At 43.0% G+C, this 19,184-nt stretch overlaps 1 protein-coding gene and 1 pseudogene across 2 annotated transcripts in view; one reads left to right on the plus strand and one right to left on the minus strand.

Moving 5' to 3' along the window:
* Positions 1-19,184, plus strand: part of LOC115804104 (uncharacterized) — a 41,578-nt pseudogene that overhangs the window by 16,245 nt on the left and 6,149 nt on the right. Inside the window, exons 2-3 of the transcript XR_016387505.1 lie at positions 7,143-7,409; positions 12,123-17,004. The product of XR_016387505.1 is annotated as an uncharacterized LOC115804104 (transcript). The remainder of the gene's footprint in view (positions 1-7,142; positions 7,410-12,122; positions 17,005-19,184) is intronic.
* The window catches only part of ALDH2 (aldehyde dehydrogenase 2 family member), a 29,177-nt gene continuing 18,410 nt past the window's right edge, over positions 8,418-19,184 (minus strand). Inside the window, exons 8-13 of the mRNA XM_022550907.3 lie at positions 18,142-18,244; positions 17,355-17,539; positions 14,811-14,975; positions 12,814-12,971; positions 11,106-11,220; positions 8,418-8,904 (exon numbers count right to left, since the gene is read on the minus strand). Of these exons, the coding sequence (XP_022406615.2) occupies positions 8,872-8,904; positions 11,106-11,220; positions 12,814-12,971; positions 14,811-14,975; positions 17,355-17,539; positions 18,142-18,244 (759 nt within the window). The 3' untranslated portion in view covers positions 8,418-8,871. The remainder of the gene's footprint in view (positions 8,905-11,105; positions 11,221-12,813; positions 12,972-14,810; positions 14,976-17,354; positions 17,540-18,141; positions 18,245-19,184) is intronic.

Raw genomic sequence — 19,184 nt, forward strand, 5'->3', positions numbered from 1 at the left:
TAAGCCAACCGTGAGTCGTGCTGTCCAGGCTGAGGCAGTCATCGTCTGCTGCATGAATATTAAAGCAGTGAAAGCCAACCTGCAGAGAAAGGAGAAGGCTGTGGAGAGAAGCAAAGAGGAGCAGCATCCAGTCTCTCTTGGTATTTGCTGTCCCTCATCCTGCCCCAAACATCTCCCTTCTGCTTGATACTCAGATTGACGTCTCGACCCTCTGAGTGTCACCGAGTGGTCACTTAATGGACATTTAAGTTGTTTGAAGTTTTCTGCTATCACAAATAGTGCTTGGAAAGAGCACTTAGGAAATAAACGTATTTTGTCCACTTGTCCATTTGTTATCTTGGATAAATTTTTAGCAGTGGATTCCTACCAGAAAAGTCATACCAAGTTATATTCTCCTATAGTATGAGAGCATGCACTGGTTTTTTACCTAAATTTCTGTTCCTCATATATAGCATAATAAAATTTGACAGTCTGTGAATGGAAAGTTCTAGCATTTGCTCAACTTGACTCAGTTCAAATCCTTCAGCCTCTTGAGGTGGAAGGGACCCTAGCAATCATCAAGTCCAACCCTGTGCCCACAGTGCAGCTCTGCATTTCTGCGGCTCCTCAGCCCCTGCTGGAGCACTTCCCTTGACCTGGCGTGAACCTTCCCACATGCAGCTTTTTCTGCCCATTGCCAGAGATTTCCTGCTTGCTTCCCTCACTGTTCACTGACTGGCTTGGGTCTCTCCTTTGGGAGCCACAGAAACATCATCCCTCTTCTGGGACAGCTCCTCAGATGTCTCACTTGGTAGTTGTTTTTTTTTTTTTAAGTATTATTTTGGTAAAAACTGTAAAACATCAAATTTACCATCTTAATTATTTCTAAGTGTATGAATTAGTAGTTTTAAGTATATTCACAACTTTTTCATCTTGCAGAAGTGAAACTCTATACCCATTAAACAACCACTTCACTTGGTAGCCTTTTGAAGCCCCAAGGGGAAAGTAAGATTCTGAAAAGACACAATTTCCAAAGAGTTACAATATCTCATTTGACGACTGTGATTCCCACTTTTCAGCTGAGAAACAAGACACAGAGATTACCTGAAACGAGACACAGGAACATGACATTTTGATATAGCTTTAAAAATAAACCATTAAATGCTCAGATGATTATGGTGATGATGGTTTTTATTGTTGTTATTGCCAGGTAATATACTGAACTGATATCCTTATCTCTACCCTTTGCAATGGGATTGAAGAGAGGAATCAGCAGGAGTCAGAAATGAGTGAAGGGCAGGTGCTATCTTAGTCTATTTGAGCTGCTCCAACAAAATGCCACAAACTGGGTGGCTTAGAAGCAACAGGAATGTATTTCTCACGGTTCTGGAGGATAGGAGTCTGAGGCCAGAGTGCCAACATGGTTTGGGTGAGGGCCCTCTTCCTGGATCACAGCTGGCATATAAGAGTCTCTAAGGAGGCAGAGTAGGACCAGGAAATATCACCAGCTTCCCCCAGGATAATCCTGTTCCTCAGATGTTCCTAGTGTTGTCAAAAGCTCCCACAAGTATTGGGTCAGTGTGTATCAAATGAAATTCCCTGTATTAGGTAACTCAACTGTGGTTACTTAAGGGAGTATCCAAGATAAAAATTCAAACACATTAAAGTATTAAGAAGTAAATGGGCATGATGCCTGCAACTTACTCATAGATGGTCCAGAAAAAAAAGAAAATATATAATGGGAGTTGGGAAGGGGGGTAAGAAGGGATAGAGCAAATGGGAGAAAATGCTAAAAATGGATGAATTTGGGTAGAGTATATGAGAGATGATTGTACTTTTCTCAAAACTCTGAAGTAATTTCAAAATAAAAAATAAAGAGCTAACACAAGTCTTTCTGAAGGAAGTTCAGATCCCTCTCATATTAAGGAAATGAGGGTTTCTGTATGGAAGCGTCAAAGAACGACCTGATACATTTTTTCCTCAGGCGGTGGTTCGCAAAGTGTGGCCGCCAGACCAGCAGCATCAGCATCACCTGGCACTTAGTAGATACACAGTAAATACTTCTTCCTGGGGCCACCAGATTGGGAGCTAGGGGTATATTTCACTGAACATTTTTTTTACCGTGTTTATTTCCTTTTCAGAAAAGGGTTAATAAAATCAATGTAAATGAATATCAGTTCCCTTTTATTCTTCACAAAAGAGCTGAGTGAGAACTGGATGTTACTGTAGGGATCGTGAGGAAATGGAGGCCCAGAGGTAATGCGGCTAATTTTTTAAAATTAAGGTAAAACTCACATAAAATTGACCATTTTAAAGTAAACAATTCGGTGACATTCAGTACATTCACAATGTTGTGCAACTATCGCCTCTATCTAGTTTGAAAACGTTTTCATCATCCCCAAAGGAAACCCATATCTATTATCCAACCCCTTTCCTCCTTTCCCCAGCCCCTGGCAACTACCAATCTACTTTCTGTCTCTATGGATTTACCTATTCTGAACATTTCATAAACATGGAATCAGACAATATGTGGCCTTTTATGTTCAGCTTCTTTCACTTAGCATTATGTTTTTGAGGTTCATCTATATTATAGCATGTATCAGTGCTTCATTACTTCTTTATGGTTGAATAATATTTCATTATGTGAATGGACCACATTTTGTTTATCCATTCATCTGTTGATAGACATTTGGGTTGTTTCCGCCTTTTGGCTATTATGAATAGTACTGCTGTGAACATTCGTGAACAAGTTTTTGTTGGAGTCCCTGTTTTCAGTTATCCTAGGTATGTGACCCTGGCCTCTTGATTCTCTCATTGCATTTGCCTGCTAGGTATTACCCATATACAGTTTTGTTGTATGTAACACCATGTTTTGTTTTGTTTTGCTTGTTTTAACCATTTTTAAAATTGAAGTATAGTTAATTTACAATGTTGTGTTCCAGGTATACAGAAAAGTGATTCAGTTATATATATATATAATATATATATTATATATAATCTTTTTCAAATTCATTTCCATTATAGGTTATTACAAGATTTTGAATATAGTTCCCTGTGCTATACAGTAGGTCCTTGCTTATCTATTTTATATATAGTAGTGTGTATATGTTAATCCAAAACTCCTAATTTATCTCCCCGCCCCCCACTATACTCTTTAGTAACCATAAGTTTGTGAGTCTTTTTCTGTTTTGTAAATAAATTCATTTGTGTAACACCATCTTTGAAAGACACCAGCCTGGTAGGTCTAGCCTATCAGCTCTCGGAGAGGATAATACTGTAGTTGTACTTATTGACCACGAGGTGGCGCCTAGACTTAGAAAACGCCTCATCAACTCGGTTCTCGGGGCTGCGTAGTTCCTTGTGTCCCTTATTCAGCCATTTCCTCTTGGGCACTGGGCAAGGCTAAAGGCAGAAACAGCAGCTTTACACCCAATACTCCTGTGACTGACCCATATCCAAATACCCAGAGAGATTAGGTTATAACCTGAGATCTTTTTGCTTAGATAGCTAGTGTTCTAACTGGTTTGTCACTAAAAGCACAAGGAGATTAATGTGTCTAGGATGTCAGAATCAACATTATAGACATTTCTTAATAGCTAGCATTTCCTTTGTTATTTGTCAGTTTGAAAAACAGATTCTCTTACAATTACAATGAGTCTAATTCACAGGGACTGGGGGCAAGAAACATTACATTCCTCTGTTTTCTCCAGTTCACCCCAACAGGGGTTTTGGCAACACTGAAATATTAAAAGGTCAGCAGTAACTCGGGAAACTCTCCAATCTCTATGTCTTCTCCTTCAGATAAGGGCACCAGTATTCTTTGGGGGATCCATCCCTCCCTCATTTTCAGCCCAGATGGACTAGAGGGGACTCCAGTCCTGGCCACAAGTGTGGACCATTATGACTCAGGTCTAAGTGAATCATCACATCTCAACCCTCTGGCCACAGTGACTGGTTGAGGGAGGGGCAGGATGTCATATCAGCTGGACCAATTAGCATGAACCTCTTTGCTGGGGCTAGCCAAAAGGGACTTTCTCCTAGCCAGTGGACTTGAGTCTGGCTGGGTGTGAGATGAGAGCTGTTGAAGTCAGTTGGCTCTTCTAAGGATCCAGACCCACCAGAACCAAAATGGGTATGGTCTAAAAATGAAGCCCACCTGGCAGAGGTGGAGCCAAGAGATGGAAACTTTTTGAACTTCTGAATCAAGCCATGGCCAAAGCTGAGATGTCAGGATTTTGGAATATAGGAACCATTTTTTTACACTGGTTTGAATTTGGTTTTCTGACACTTGCAACTAAAATATTCTTAAGTAATACACTGTCTGTTCAGAAAATCTTCCCAGTACTCTCACCCTACATCATGAGATTTGGATTAAATTTGTGGTAAGGTTAGGCATAGGAGAGGCATCACCCAAAATTTTGAGGGTACTGTTTCACATCATGGTAGGGATTGCTATTTGCCTCCCCAAATCCATTTTCCTTTTCTTTAGAATTAAGAACTTCAGTTTTAGCTAGGCACGCTGATCCCTGGCTAAAAAGACAATATTCCTTATCCTTCTTTGCAGCTAGATGTGGCCATATAATTAATTTTGTCCAAAGACATATAAGTGGAAGTTTTGTGGGCAACCTCTGGGAAGTTGCCTTATAGAGAAGAGTGTCCCACCTTTCTTTGTCCTTTTTACCATCCTACTCCCTGGAATGTTGATGTGATGGCTGGAATGTTAGCAGCCATATTAAACCTTGAGGATGAGGGTCGTACTCTAGGGATAATGGAACATTGAAATAGTAGGATCCCAGGTTGCTTAAAGACTTTGTGGAATCACATTAATAGCCCTTAACTGCCCAACTTTGGACTTCTTTTACTTGAGAGAGATAAACTTTTATCCTTATTTTAGTTGTTATTTTTGCCTGAGAAATGTGGACTGGGAACAAAATCAAGGAGTGGAAGAGTCAGAACCTTGTAACTCAGTGAAAGAGACACCAAACTAGGTAATATAATGCTAGCTTTGCCTCTATAGTTCCTAATTCACTGTTCCTTGTAACCAGTAAAACAAAACATTAAAAGTGTGTTTATTATGATTAACAAAATAAATATTACATTAAAAAATGTGTTTAGTGCATGGAGGGTGACAAAGCCTCCAACACTGTAATCCCACAATCTGGGAGTGTCTAGTCATTTTATTGTGACACTTCACTTTAGTGCAATCGCTTGTTTCATTATCTGCACAGCTAGACTAAGCATTGGGAGCCAGGAATGTCACCAGCATTACTCCCTGAGGAAGCAGTTACCTAGCACAGTACCTAGCCTATGATAAGTGCTACTTAAGACTTCCTGAAACAAGGAATAAATAGCACAGTACCTAGCCTATGATAAGTGCTACTTAAGACTTCCTGAAACAAGGAATAGATAAATGAATGGAAAAAAGGTAAAATTTTAAAAATCTAAAAAAATTGCCAGAATGATTTGTTAACACATTGCTGCAAGGGGATGGTAATCTCAGGTCCCCCCATTTATCTCCTCCAAGTTGGCTTGGGCAGTTCCCAAATCTTGTCAGAGAAGCAGTGAACCGAAGGCTATGAATTTGTTCAGTCTGAACTGCTGGAGGGAGACTCTTGGCGCTGGGATGTACAAGGAATCCTGTTTCCCAAAGTAAGCTTTGCCCACCAGTGGTGTTACTGAGATGACTTCAGGTGGTACAAAGGCAAACTTTGTCTTAATGATTACATATTTGTAAATTATCCAAAACTTAGAAGTATGGCCAAGAAGATAAATGCATATCCTTTCAAAGTCATGCCTAACTCCATTTCACAGGCCCACCCAATGATTTTCTCATTTTCTAGGACAAGGGTCAGCAAGCTACGGCCAGGAAACCAAATCCAGTCCGTGGCCGATTTTTGTACGGCCCTCAAGCTAAGAATGTTGGGTTTTCCCCCGTTTTTAAAGGACTAAAAACCAAAAAAGAAAATGTGACAGAGATGTTATGTACCCTGAAAAGCCTAACATGTTTATCACCTTGGCCTTTTACAGAAAAAGCTTGTCAACTCTGCCCTAGGAGATCGTAGCATTGTTTGAATTTGCTGTTAACTAATTAAGAGCTCACTCTGTGAAGTGACCTATAATTTATATATAGATTTATGTCCAGTACAGCTGCAAATGATTTCTATCTGGTAAACACAAATCTCATGGTTAGTTACTGTTTCTTGCTTTCTAGGACATTAACCAGTTTTGTATCTAACCTAGCAATCTTTTTTTTTAATTAATTTATTTTTATATAATTTTTGCCTGTGTTGGGTCTTCGTTGCTGCAAAAACCTTTATTAAAATGCCCACAAACGGCCAGTTCCTCAGTGATTTTTGAACCTGCTTCATCATCTTTTTAATTGAAGTACAGTTGATTTACCATGTTGTGTTAGTTTCTGGTGTTCAGCAAAGTGATTGTTATATATATATATTCTTTTTCATATTCTTTTCCATTACGGTTTATTACAAGATATTGAATATAGTTCTTTGTGCTGTACAGTAGGACTTTGTTGTTTATCCGCTTCATCATCTTATTAATTAATGAGTAAAATCTTTGACCTGTGTTCATCTTATATTCACATAGGAGTCATGTTTTTAACTTCTGAAAATCAGACTTTGACATGCATTTATTATTGCTTAGGGTAAATACTTAGCAGATAATAGTGGTACTCCCATTTACATAAAGGGCATAAATTATAGGCAAATAACCCAAGCTCAAACCTTCAAGAATTTAACTTCTGGCAAGAAGCCTGGAAAGCAAGTAAAATACATGAGTATTGTCTAGGGAGCATTCTTCCCTGCCTGCAGTCAGCAGGGGCCCTTCTTATCCTTCCATGATGTCATTACCTGATCGCTCTCATTGTCAATATCTGGCATCTATATTATATTATAATCATCACTTTTGAGAGTCTGTTCCCCTCACCAGATCCTGAGTTTCTAGATAGTGTCTTACAAGTCTTATTCATCTTTGCATCGCCAGTACCTAGCACTCAGTAACCTCCCAGTAAGTGTTTATGATGGATGCATGTGTGAGGGGCGTGACCTTTTCTTCCACCAGGCCCAGCTTAGGCCAGGCATCCCCTTTTGCACTCTCAGAACACCCTCTTCCTGTTACATCCCCATGTTTAATGCCTCTCTCCCCAGGTAGATGCAAGTGCCATGAGGACAGGGACAGACGTTTCAGTTGACCTGGTGCCACCGCGCACCACCTTAAGCCTAAGAAGCTGCAGAGAAGATGGGAGAACGGGGGTGAGCTCAAAGCTCTGCCCTTTGCTGCTCGGTTCACGTGTAATGGCACTGTTGCTGCTGCTCATCATCAAAGCTAAAATACAGAATCATTTCTTGAAGCAACGTCAACTGGAATATCCCATTACTGCTGACTGGTCATAAAATCCTTGTCTCCTCAATGAGGTACACTTATTTCAGCTATAGAATGATTAATTTGTATACATACATATATAAAATCTAAAAGATTAGCTTTACTTGTATTTCATTATTTTAAATTTAGTAACATTGTTTCATCTTTTTATAATGTCTTCTATTTATGGCAGTTAAATGCTATTATTCTTTTTTAGGTATTGCAGTAAGGTATTTTTCAAAATTTTTATCTAAATAAGAGTCAATTTAAAGAAAAAAGTAAATGATAGTACAGGTATATGCATATATGACAAAAATTGAGAAGTGCTATTCAAAGAAGTCCAATTAGTCTCTAGTGGAATAGGGATCGCCTATCAAGATGTGGCTTAGCCTCAGTGAAATAAAGCCAGGGGTCAACCAGTGAGCTCCATCACTCCCTGACACTGTCTGCAAATATTATACAGGTGTTTTTTCCTCAGGAAAGGATCAAACTTTGCCTCAAATTCTTAAAGGAATCTGTGACCCAAATGTGATCACTCACAAACTACTACTGTGATTCAATTCTTTTTGCTCCAATTCCATTGCTCACTAAGGAATCTTCTGATTCCTAATTTACTAATAATACTGATTACTAATTTGCCAGGTCCCTTGACTAAAGTAAGGCAGTGTTCTTGATACAAGATTCAAAAGGTCCGGCTATTGGAAATACAGACCTCACTTAAAGTGAGTAAATTGACATCTGGATTTCAAATTAATCTCTTATGAAACTGGTCCAGCAGGAATCTGTCTCATTTGTTCTGACCAAGTTTTTGAACTTAAAACACTGAGAACCAACCTTGGGTGTCAAGTGTGTGTTTCCTAGTTTACCTCCCTCTCTCTGAGGGCAGGGGCTGGCAGTCTCGTGTAGGTGTCCTCCTCAGTGTGTCGTACAGGGCCCACCACACATGGGCAGGCCGGAAACATCTGTTAACTACGTGCAGGAAACAAAGGCTATTTATCCACAGTAGGGGATGGGTGACAGTTGTTTACAATGTGACATACACACAGAGGGGACAACATATCTATGTGACAGCATCTCCTTGGGTTGAGATGGAGGAAGAGTTACCTAAAAAGTGAAGAGCAGCACTGTTTTTAATGAGTTTTAGTCCAGAATACAAAGAAAGGTGCTAGTTGCTACTTCAAAGATGGAACAGTGGTAAACAATGGCTTTTTCTTCCCCCATTAAGGCAAGTTACAGAAGTGTTTCAGATGGAATGGATGAGATATTTGAATCTATCTTTGAAAGATCACCCTGAAAGCTAGTAGTATTGTTGCAGTTTAAAAGGCTTTCCATATACCCTTTGTCCCACACCCACCCTATTTATTGATTCAAATTCTGGAACTTTCTTGATCCAAAAGATTTTTCTGGCAGAATTTCTCTTTTGAGACCTTTAGCATGCAACGGTCATTTTTCTTGGTTTTGTTGCTTATCTCCTTGAACTTTCCATCACTGGATGAGTAAAGCCAGCATGGTTCTTTATGAGTTCTTCTGAGGAACTTTGACTGTGACCTGTAAGAGGGGTGCAGAGAAGCTGTTAAATCTTCATGCTTCCCTTTGGTCTACAGGCCCCCTCAGCTGGGTGCTGCCTGAGCTATAAACAGAAGGGCTTTCCTGACTTCGAACACCTCGATGGCCAGTGGCCAATCCCAGCAACCGCTAGGGCTGTGTTCTGCATGAGATCACACTCTGCCTCCCCTTGACCTAGTCATTCTCAACCGGGGGCAGCTGTGCCCCCCAGAGAACAGTGGGCAATGTCTGGAGACATTTTTGATTGTCACAGTTGGGGGGAGGGTGGCTACAGGCATCGAATGGGCAAAAGTCAGGGATGCTGCTCAACATCCTACACTGCACATGACAGCCCCACCACAAAGAATTATGCAACCCCAAGTGTCCCCAGTTCCAAGGCTGAGAGACCCTGCCCGAGATCCGTATGTTCCTCCACAAGAATCAGAGCCAGGAAAAGATAATGTGCTCAAGCTCACAGGTGTCTCAGTGTGTTAGGGGGAAGGTTCCAGATTCAGATGGATATAGGGTTGAATCCCATCGTTCCCCGCTACTGGGCAAGTGCTTCACCTCTGTGTGACTCGTTCCCTCATCTGTAAAATGGGGTAACAGCAATATCTCTTTCATGGGGTTGTTGTGAGCATTAAATGATATAACATACATAAGACAGTCTAGCACAGATCCTGGCACAAAGTAAACTTTCAGTAAAAATAAAAAGAAATTTTCTCATCAGTCCCCCTTGCAAACTTGACTTCTGAGACCTTCAGCATGCAACAGTCATTTTTGTTAGTGAATGATAACACAAAAATCCTTATTTTTGTTAGTGTTATCATTCGAGTTCCTAAAGCTCAAAATACAGGACTTTTTTTTTTTTTTTTTTTAACAGGACTCTTTATCATGAGCACCAAGCACAGTGTGGATGCTGGGCTGCATCAGCTTTGCCCCCTTCACCCACATCCTCTAACCCTCCTAGGCCATCAAGTCCTGCCATTTCTTCAAAAGCCTTCTCGAGTTCTCCCCAACATCTCATTTCCTGAGGGCTCCAGCATTCGCAGCTTACAGCTGGATTCCTCCACAAATCACCTCAACTCAAGCCTCTCCTTTTCAGGCTCTTCTACTGCCCTCCAGTCAATCCTTAAATACTGCAGTTCCTTGGGGCTCAGTCCTAGGCCTCCCTCCTCCCTCACTCCATACCTAAATAATCTCCTCCATAACTATTGTTTTGATGAACAGTTATAGGCTAATGACATCTCAATGTCAATATCAAATCTGGGTCTCACCTCTTGTATATAATGGAAACATTTCAATAAACAAGTAAACATGTTTACTTTATTCCAGTGATCTTCTTGAGAGCTTAGGTTGTATCTTATTAGAGTTTCATACTATATAGTATATACTGAATGAAGACCACTGTTTACCTTTTCTTGCTCTGTTCCCCCTTTCTCATCCTACTCCCATCGCCACCCCCCACCCCCAGGCTGGTTTGCTTGCCCTGTGCCCATTTCTCTTTTCTTAAAATATCATTTGTGAATATGTTTCCTGGTTAAATTATAATTAGTATTCATTGTAGACAGAAAATCATTTTTACCTTAGTATCTTTCTTTCCTGTCTTTTTTCACTTTGATAAAGATATCTGAGTATCTGTATATGGGCATATACAGTTTTAAAGTTGGGCTTATACTGCATACATCACTTTGTATCCTGCTTTTTTACTTTAAAGGATAAGCATTTTTCATATCAAATATTCTACAAAAATACTTTAACAGCTACTTAATATTCCATAATTTATTGGGCATTTGGGTTACATCTGATTTTTCCCTGTTGGAGAATGCTGAGATGGCTATTTATGGAAGTAAAGCTTTCTTTCTATTTCTGCTTAGTTCTTCAGGATTGCAGAAGCAAAGGATATGCCCCTTGATATCTAATGCCTCATAGCTTGATTCTTATTAGAAGTTTTTCCTCGCTGCTTCAGCCCACTGGCATCTTTGCCTCCTCTCAGGTTTTACAGAACTCAGTGTATAACAAAGCCCAGCAAAGGACTGTGTAGGCATAGTGGTGGTCAAGTCCCTACTTATTCCTCATGAGACACAGCAGAGACTGGGTCTTTACCCTCTTTGGTAGCTTCCATGGCTTAAAACAAGAAACTAGCAGTCAATACTGATGGACCCCAGCACGAGGGAGAGGGCTGAGAAGGTGCCCATACTCACAGTTTTCACTTCAGTGTATGCCTGCAGCCCATACTCTCCCAGCTCCCGGCCGCTCCCAGACAGCTTGTAGCCACCAAACGGTGACTGGGCCCCAAACACATCATAGCAGTTGACCCTATAATTTAAGATGAGATTTCAGAAGTAACTTTTGGGGTGGAGGATAAGCATCATACCCCTCGGACCTCCTGTATTGTTCTAAAATTTTATTGAGAAAAATGGATGGGTAGAACCCTACTAATAGCTAGGTATATAGAAGTCAAAAGCAGGCCACATGAAATAAAGCCATAAGTCATCTCATCCTTCCCATTTTAATGAATCATTTTTGCTAATTGGGTATTAAGCTTTTTGGGGCAATTTTTTTTAATTATTAAATTTTAACTGAATTTAAAACTCCCCACTTTAAAGGTGCTTTATGATATATTCACAATGTTGTGCAACCATTACCTCTATATAATCCCAGAACATTTATCACCCCAGAAAGAAACCCTATACCCAACAAGCAGTTACTCCACATCCCCCCCCTCCTCCAGCCTCTGGCAGCCCCTAATCTACTTTCTCCCTCTATGGATTTGCCTATTCTGGGCATGTCATATAATGGAATCATATAATATGTGACCTTCTGTGTCTGGCTTATTTCATTTAGTATTATGTTTTCCATGTTGTAGCAGGTTATCAGTACTTCATTTCTTTTTATGGCTGAATATTCCATTGCACAGATAAACCACATTTTGTGTATCCATTCATCAGTCGATAGGTTATTTCCACCTTTTGACTATTGTGAATAATCTATGAACATTCAGATACACCTTTTTGTGTGGATGTATGTTTTTTTTCTCTTGGGTATGTACCCAGGAGTGGAATTGCTGGGTCCTATGATAATTCTATGTTTAACTTATTGAGAACTGCCAGACTTTTCTAGTGGCTGCAACATTTTACATTCCCACCAGCAATGTGTAAGGGTTCCAGTTTCTCCACATCCTAACCAACACCTGGTATTTTCTGTTTTTTAAATTACAGCCATCGGAGCTTCCCTGGTGGCACAGTGGTTAAGAATCCGCCTGCCAGTGCAGGAGACATGGGTTCAAGCCCTGATCCAGGAAAATCCCACATGCCGCGGAGCAACTAAGTCCGTGTGCCACAACTACTGAGCCTGCGCTCTAGAGCCCGCAAGCCACAACTACTGAAGCCCACATGCCTAGAGCCCGTGCTTCACAACAAGAGAAGCCACCACAATGAGAAGCCCGCGCACCACAACAAAGAGTAGCCCCCACTTGCCGCAGCCAGAGAAAAGCCCATGTGCAGCAACAAAGACCCAACACAGCCAAAAATAAAATAATTTTTTTTAAAAAATTAAAAATAAATAAATTACAGCCATCCTAGTGGGTGTGCCATAGGTGCTAAGCTTTTAAGACCAGTGTTTACATAGATGTGGGCCCTCAGCTCTGGTCTCCTGCTCTTGTTACAGCTTGGTAAGGAGCCCCAGTCATCCATCTGCTTGCCCAAGAACAGCTGCACGGGCATATGCACTGGAGGGAAGTTTCATCTGGAGGAGAGGGGGAAGGACATCCCCATCTGCTATACCACACCCTGACCCAGGAGGAACTAAACCCGGCACCCCAATTCTGGGATGTGAGTAGTGGATTCCAGAAGACCCTGGCTTGGGGATCTCTACTACCTGGGTTGCGAGAGGCTGCTGGGAGGCACTTACCACACGGTGCCAGCCTGGAGGGCTTGGGACAGATAATTGGCCTTGTCCAAGTCCTTTGTGAAGACAGCTGCGGCCAGCCCGTACTTGGAATTGTTGGCTCTCCCAACGACTTCCTCTATGGTCTTGAACTTCAGAATCTGCATCACTGGCCCAAAGATCTGGGGTTAGAGAGCACAATGGGTGGGTGGGGCAGACACGGAACCACCTGTTACCCAGCTTTCCACAGCGCTGAGCAGATGATTCCAGATGTGGTAGCAAGCCTCCAGAAACACCCTAACAGTTCCAGAGGGAGAAGACAGCTCTCACACTCACTGGAATACAAAGGGAAGGAAGCTAAGGGGACTGGTTACCTTCTGTGTGCCATGGACCTTACATACCTTATCTTATTTCTAAACAGTCCTGTGAGGTAGGGGCTTGCACTGACAGGTCACATGGAAATTTAGTTTCAAAGAATTTCAGTCAGTCATTCAACAAGGCACACACTAGATGCTGAAGAAAAAGCTATGAACAAAACAGGGTCTCTGATCTCAAGATGTTCTGAGTTTATCTTATACTTTCCCTGCCCTATTTCTAAGCCATTTCTTCAAGGCATCCTGGTTCCTTTTAGTGGGCTTTAGTGGGCTTCAGAAACCAAAACATGGGAGCTAGGCGTGCTTGTTGCGGTTGGGGTGTGGCTGCTCTCAGCCCTATCAGGGGAGAGACCCCGGGGAACAGATCCTGATGTAATCAAGTGATTGGCATGTGACCGTGACAAGTGGTGGGAGCCCAGAGGAGCTACCTGGCCTGAATGATGGGAGGCAGGGGATCAGGGAAGGCCTCGAGAGGTGAGAGTCAAGCTGTGACACCACACGAGCAGAAACTGGCCAAACCAGAGTGAGGATGAGGAGCAGGGAGGAGGGAAATGGAGTTCCAGGCACCGGCACACGCAGCACCCATTCTTACAACATCCCATTCTCCACTAAAGGAACTAGGACTTCTTGAAGAAATCACTGATTCTAGGACTGGGTGGAGAGTGTCAAGACAGAGGTGCGAGAAGACTGCCAGGAGCCCATCATGGTTGAAGCGAGGACTGCGAGACGGGGCATCTTGCACTTCGGGCACTAGCAAAGCAAAGGCAGCCCCTGCCCTTCTAGAAAATGGATATTTTCCATTTCCGTCAAGATTTAAAAAAAAAATAGCATCAAAGTAGTCATGATGGGAAAAGAGGCAGAACTCTGTTGTACTCTCTTACCCTGATTTTGCATTTTAATATTATTTTATTTTGAATTATCCATGAAAGGGGGTGGCAGTATAATGTTTTCCCTGCATAGGGCTGCTAAAGGGCTTCATCCTGCTGGGGGAAGTGGAGGGAGTCTGAATTCACAAGGGCAGAGTACACATGTCGGATACCCCTGGATCTCCAGTGTCTGTAGAGCACCTTGCACATAGTAGGAATTCAAAAATTACTTGTGGTAAGGGATATGGGGATATATGTATACGTATAGCTGATTCACTTTGTTATAGAGCAGAAACTAACACACCATTGTAAAGCAATTATACTCCAATAAAGATGTTAAAAAAAATTTTGTGAAATGAACGAATGAATGAGATGGAGTTGCTGCCTTACGTTAGTAATCAGTGCCAAGGGGGAGAGAAGGTCAAGGGACTCTCGCCATGTGGGGAAGTCAGCCCTTTGATCTAGTCCAGTGTCTGCTTACATGAAGGCCATGAGAAGGGCTGGGAAGAGTCATTCCTTTAACTCACAGCTCGCAGGGACCAGAACACAAAGGACCTGTAGGCTCTGCTGGGGAATTCAGACGTTCTCCCCAACCATTGGCAGCCATAAGAGACTGAAGAGGAGAGGCACAAGATCAGAAGTGAATTGCAAATCATTTGTCTTATGCATAGAGCCAGGATTTGGCCCAAGGCCAGTGGATGGGTCCTGGGTCAAGGTGCTGGACTGAACTGTCCGCTTCTCCTCCTAGGAACATTCCCTCGAGCGCTGGACGCATGCTAACCTCCTCCTTTGCGATGGTCATGCCATCCTGCACGTCTCCAAACACGGTGGGCTGGATGAAGTAGCCACGGTCAGCAGCCGCCCCTCCACCACACAGCAGCTTCGCCCCCTCCTCCTTCCCAGATTTGATGTAGCCAAGGACCTTCTTAAACTGAGTCTCATCCACCTGAGGGAGAAGGAGCCCAGAGTTACAGAGATGCTACAGCCATACCTCTCGCAGCTTCAGGCTTAGAACCACACAGGCAAGAAGCCAACTGGGAAATGGGCCAGATCATGAATAAGCAAGGCCAAAAACATAAGAACAGATTCCACCAAACTCATTAGCCCTCAAAGAAATGAATATCAAAATGAATATCAAGCCTTTCAAGTTTTTCAAGTATGAGATTACTAAAAATTTTAAATAGTAAGAAAATACATTGATACCAAGGGTATGTTGCATACTCTGTAATATTCATACATTTTTAGAAGGACTGATACAACATTATAGGTCAATTACACCTCAATTTAAAAAAAAGAGAAAGGACTGTAAGCTGGTACAGCTCTTCGGGCAAATGGCTTATTAATATCAGACAAAAAATTAGATGTTCATATCCTCTGACCCAGCTATTTAACTTCTAGGAATTTATTCTACATGTGACAAAGGGACCTGAACAAGGATAGACACTGGGGAACATCTTACAGAAGCAAGAAGTGGAAACAATCCCAAGTATGCATCAGTAGAGGAGCTGGTTAATATGGCACACCCATATGTTGGCATCATTAACAACAGACCTGTCCACAGACAGACACAGAACGACAGCCTAAGATGTTCTGTAAAGAGGGGGGAAGCTTGTAGGATGAAATATATTATATGACCCTACTTTTGCTAAAACAAACATGCCAAAATGTAACTCTGTGTGTATGTGGTTACCTATGAGGAATGGACATGAAGGGGACAAGGGGATCTTATTTTTTACTTTAAACTCTTTTTTATGAAGTTTTTAATACAAATTTGTATTACCTTAATAATTATATAGCCACAAACCACAAAGAAAAACGAGAGAAAAAAAGACGCTGGGATTCACAGCAGCACTATTCACAATAGCTAAAAAGTAGAAACAACCTAAGGGTCTGTCAACAGATGAATGGATAAAGAAAATGTGGCCTATCCATTCAGTAGCATATTATTCAGCCATGAAAAGTAATGAGCCATCAAGTCACGAAAAGACATAGAGGAAACTTAAATGTACATTGCTAAGTAAAAGAAGGTAATCTGCGGGAAAAAGAAAGAAAAAGAGGAAGAAGCCTAATCTGAAAAGGCTACAGACTATATGATTCCAACTATATGACATTCCGGAAAAGACAAAACTATAGAGACAGTAAAAAGATCAGTGGTTCAAGGGTTAGGGGGAGGGAGGAATGAACTGGTGGAGCACAGGAGATTTTTAGGGCACTGAAACTATTCTGTGTGACACTGTAATCATGGGTACATGTCTTGATTCATCTGTCAAAACCCACAGAATGTACAACACCAGGAGTGAACTCTAATGTAAACTATGGACTTCATTTAATAATAATATATCAATATTGGCTCATCAAATTGTAACAAATGTATCACACCAATGCAAGATATTAATAATAGGAGAAACTAGGGGATGGGGAGGTTAGGGGATATATGGGAACTCTGTACTTCCTGCTCATTTTTCTAAAAGAACAGAATTTATTAATTAAAAAAAAAAAGGCTGCCTTGGCCAGCACTGGAGCCTGGGGAGTAGACACAAGGAACACAGACGTCCCCAGGACAATGAAGCCTGCAGAGAGGCCCCTGTTGGCCCCAGAAGTGGGCTCAGGGCTGCGTGCAAGGGATTTGTGGGAGGAAGCATCCCTGACCCTGTGGATTCCTCATCCCTGGGAGGAGGAGGCTGGAGGAGGCCAGCACAGGGCCCTGTGGAGAGTGAGCCCAAGACAGGCTGGGTCTAAGGCCAATGCTGGAAAAAGGATCAGGATGTGGTGGGGTGAGGCACTGTGTTTCCTTTTGTTATAATTATTATTGACTATATTTTTATTAGTTAAAATGAATACATGCTCACTGTAAAAAAAAAAAATTTTTTTAAAATTTTAAATCAAACAGCTCAGAAGAGTATAAAGTGAAATGAAGTCCCTCTGCTACAACAGCCCTCCGCCCTCCTCCCAGACGTAACTGCGATTAACAACAGGTATGTGTGTGTCTTTCTGGTAGATGCATTTATATGGATGGCCAAGGTCCAGGAAACATGCATTCCCTTTCTCACAGCCATTCCTCATATTTATTATGTGTATGTAATTTACAAAGGGCTTTCCATTATTAATTTCCACTTCACGGCCACTCTGTGAGTTACGAAGGGCAGGCTTTATGGATGAGAGAATGGTGGCTCGGAGAGAGCATGTGGCTTCCCAAGGGCACACAGCTGGTACCTGGCAGAGCTGAGACTTGAAGCCAGGCCTGCCGGATTCAGAGTCCAAGGCCCTTTCCGCTTCTCCATGGTGGCTCCGGACACCGAGACCTGCGTGCAACCACTGGGCTTACCTGCGGCCCCTGCTCAGTCCGGCTGTCAAAGGGGTTCCCGACCACACGAGACCTGGCCCGGGCAACACTCCGCTCCACAAACTCGGTGTAAACGTCCTCCTGCACAAAGGTCCGGGAGCCTGCACAGCAGCACTGGCCCTGGTTGAAGAACAGGGAGAAGTGGGCCTGCTCCACAGCCCAGTCCACTGCGGAGGCAGAAGGCAACCATAAGAAGAGGATAAGGAGGAGCCTGGCCCCAGTGGCTGCTACCCTTAACCCGTTAACACTACCAGCAGCGTTCATGCCTGCTGAGTGCCAGAATCTGTGTGGGAACAAGGCAGGGCCGATCGCTCCCTTCTCTGAGTGTGGAGACCAAGTGGCAGATAGACACGAAGGACAGTGGTCATCACCCACTGTGGTAATAGAGTCAAGGGCGGCTGGAGGACCAAACCAGCTGGCCTATGGCCATCAGGGAAGACTCCCTCAAGGAGGACGAATCTGGGAGCACCTCAGCAGGACCAGGAAAAAAGGATGTGATGGAGGAAAAGTAGTCTAATCTGAAAGCATGCTGCATTCTTGTGCAAGTGAGTAGCTCAGCCTGGCTGGATTACAGGGAGCAGAGGAGAAAGGCTGGGGGAGAGGCCACATCGTGTAGGCCAGAGGGCCATGCTGAGGAGTCTTACTTTCATCCTGAGGCCCTGGGGGCAGAAACCAATCCGAGGGATGCTGAGGATTGCAGAACTGAGTGGAACCACAGAATACAGAGCTAGCGGCAGGTTGATATCAGACCTCCCCCCTGAAAACTTACTGTCAGCATCTGACATGATGATATTGGGACTCTTTCCTCCTAGCTCCAGGGTCACTCTCTTGAGGTTACTGTTCCCCGCAGCAGTCTGGATTAGGTGGCCAACCTATACGGAAGCAGGAACAGAGACAGACTCAGCGGAGGAAAACAAAACCAAATGTTCTCAGACACACAGAACAGAAGCCCCCGCAACCTGAGGGAGTAGCTGGACTACAAGAGACCTGGAGAATTTCACCAAATCTGGCCATTCACTTACCATCACTGCCCCATCCTCTGAGCTCCTAGGATGACAATGACAGTAACGACACGAGCAGGGTCATTGCTGTGTGGCTTCTACACACTCAGCACCACCTACATACCAGACACTGTGCTAAGTGTTTTGTGTGCATTAAGTTCAACCCTCACAACAACCTCAGAGGTAGGGCCGACTCTTTCCCTTGATATAGAAATGTGGGAGCTATAGCTCAGAGTGGTCAAGTCACTTGCCCAAAGTCACACAGTAAATGTGGAGTCAGAATTCACATTTGGGCAAACTGCATCCAGCACCAGTTCAGACCTGCTATCCTGCCTCATTCTCACAGTGTTTTAAATGGTATCTCCTAGCACAGGGCAAGGATGGGGTGCTTCTCACCTCCATATTCAAAGAGCCTGGCACAAAGAACCCCTGTGCTTATCTGTTGAATGAGCACACATACCACGGTCAAGAAACCATCCCGTCTGACTTCCCTGGTGGTGCAGTGGTTAAGAATCCGTCTGCCAATGCAGGGGACACGGGTACGAGCCCTGGTCCAGGAAGATCCCACATGCCGCGGAGCAACTAAGCCCATGTGCCACAACTACTGAAGCCCGCGCACCTAGAGCCCGCGAGCCCCAACTGCTGAAGCCCGCGCCTAGAGCCCATGCTCCGCAACAGGAGAAGCCACCGCAATAAGCAGCCCGCGCACTGCAACGAAGAGTAGCCCCCGCTCGCTGCAACTAGAGAAAGCCCGTGCACAGCAACGAAGACCCAACACAGCCAAAAATAAATTAATTTGAAAAGAAAGAAA

Source organism: Delphinapterus leucas, chromosome 14 (assembly GCF_059928025.1).
Source record: "Delphinapterus leucas isolate spDelLeu-1000000601 "Yukka" chromosome 14, BTC_Dleu_Yukka2, whole genome shotgun sequence".
Classification (NCBI taxonomy): domain Eukaryota; kingdom Metazoa; phylum Chordata; class Mammalia; order Artiodactyla; family Monodontidae; genus Delphinapterus; species Delphinapterus leucas.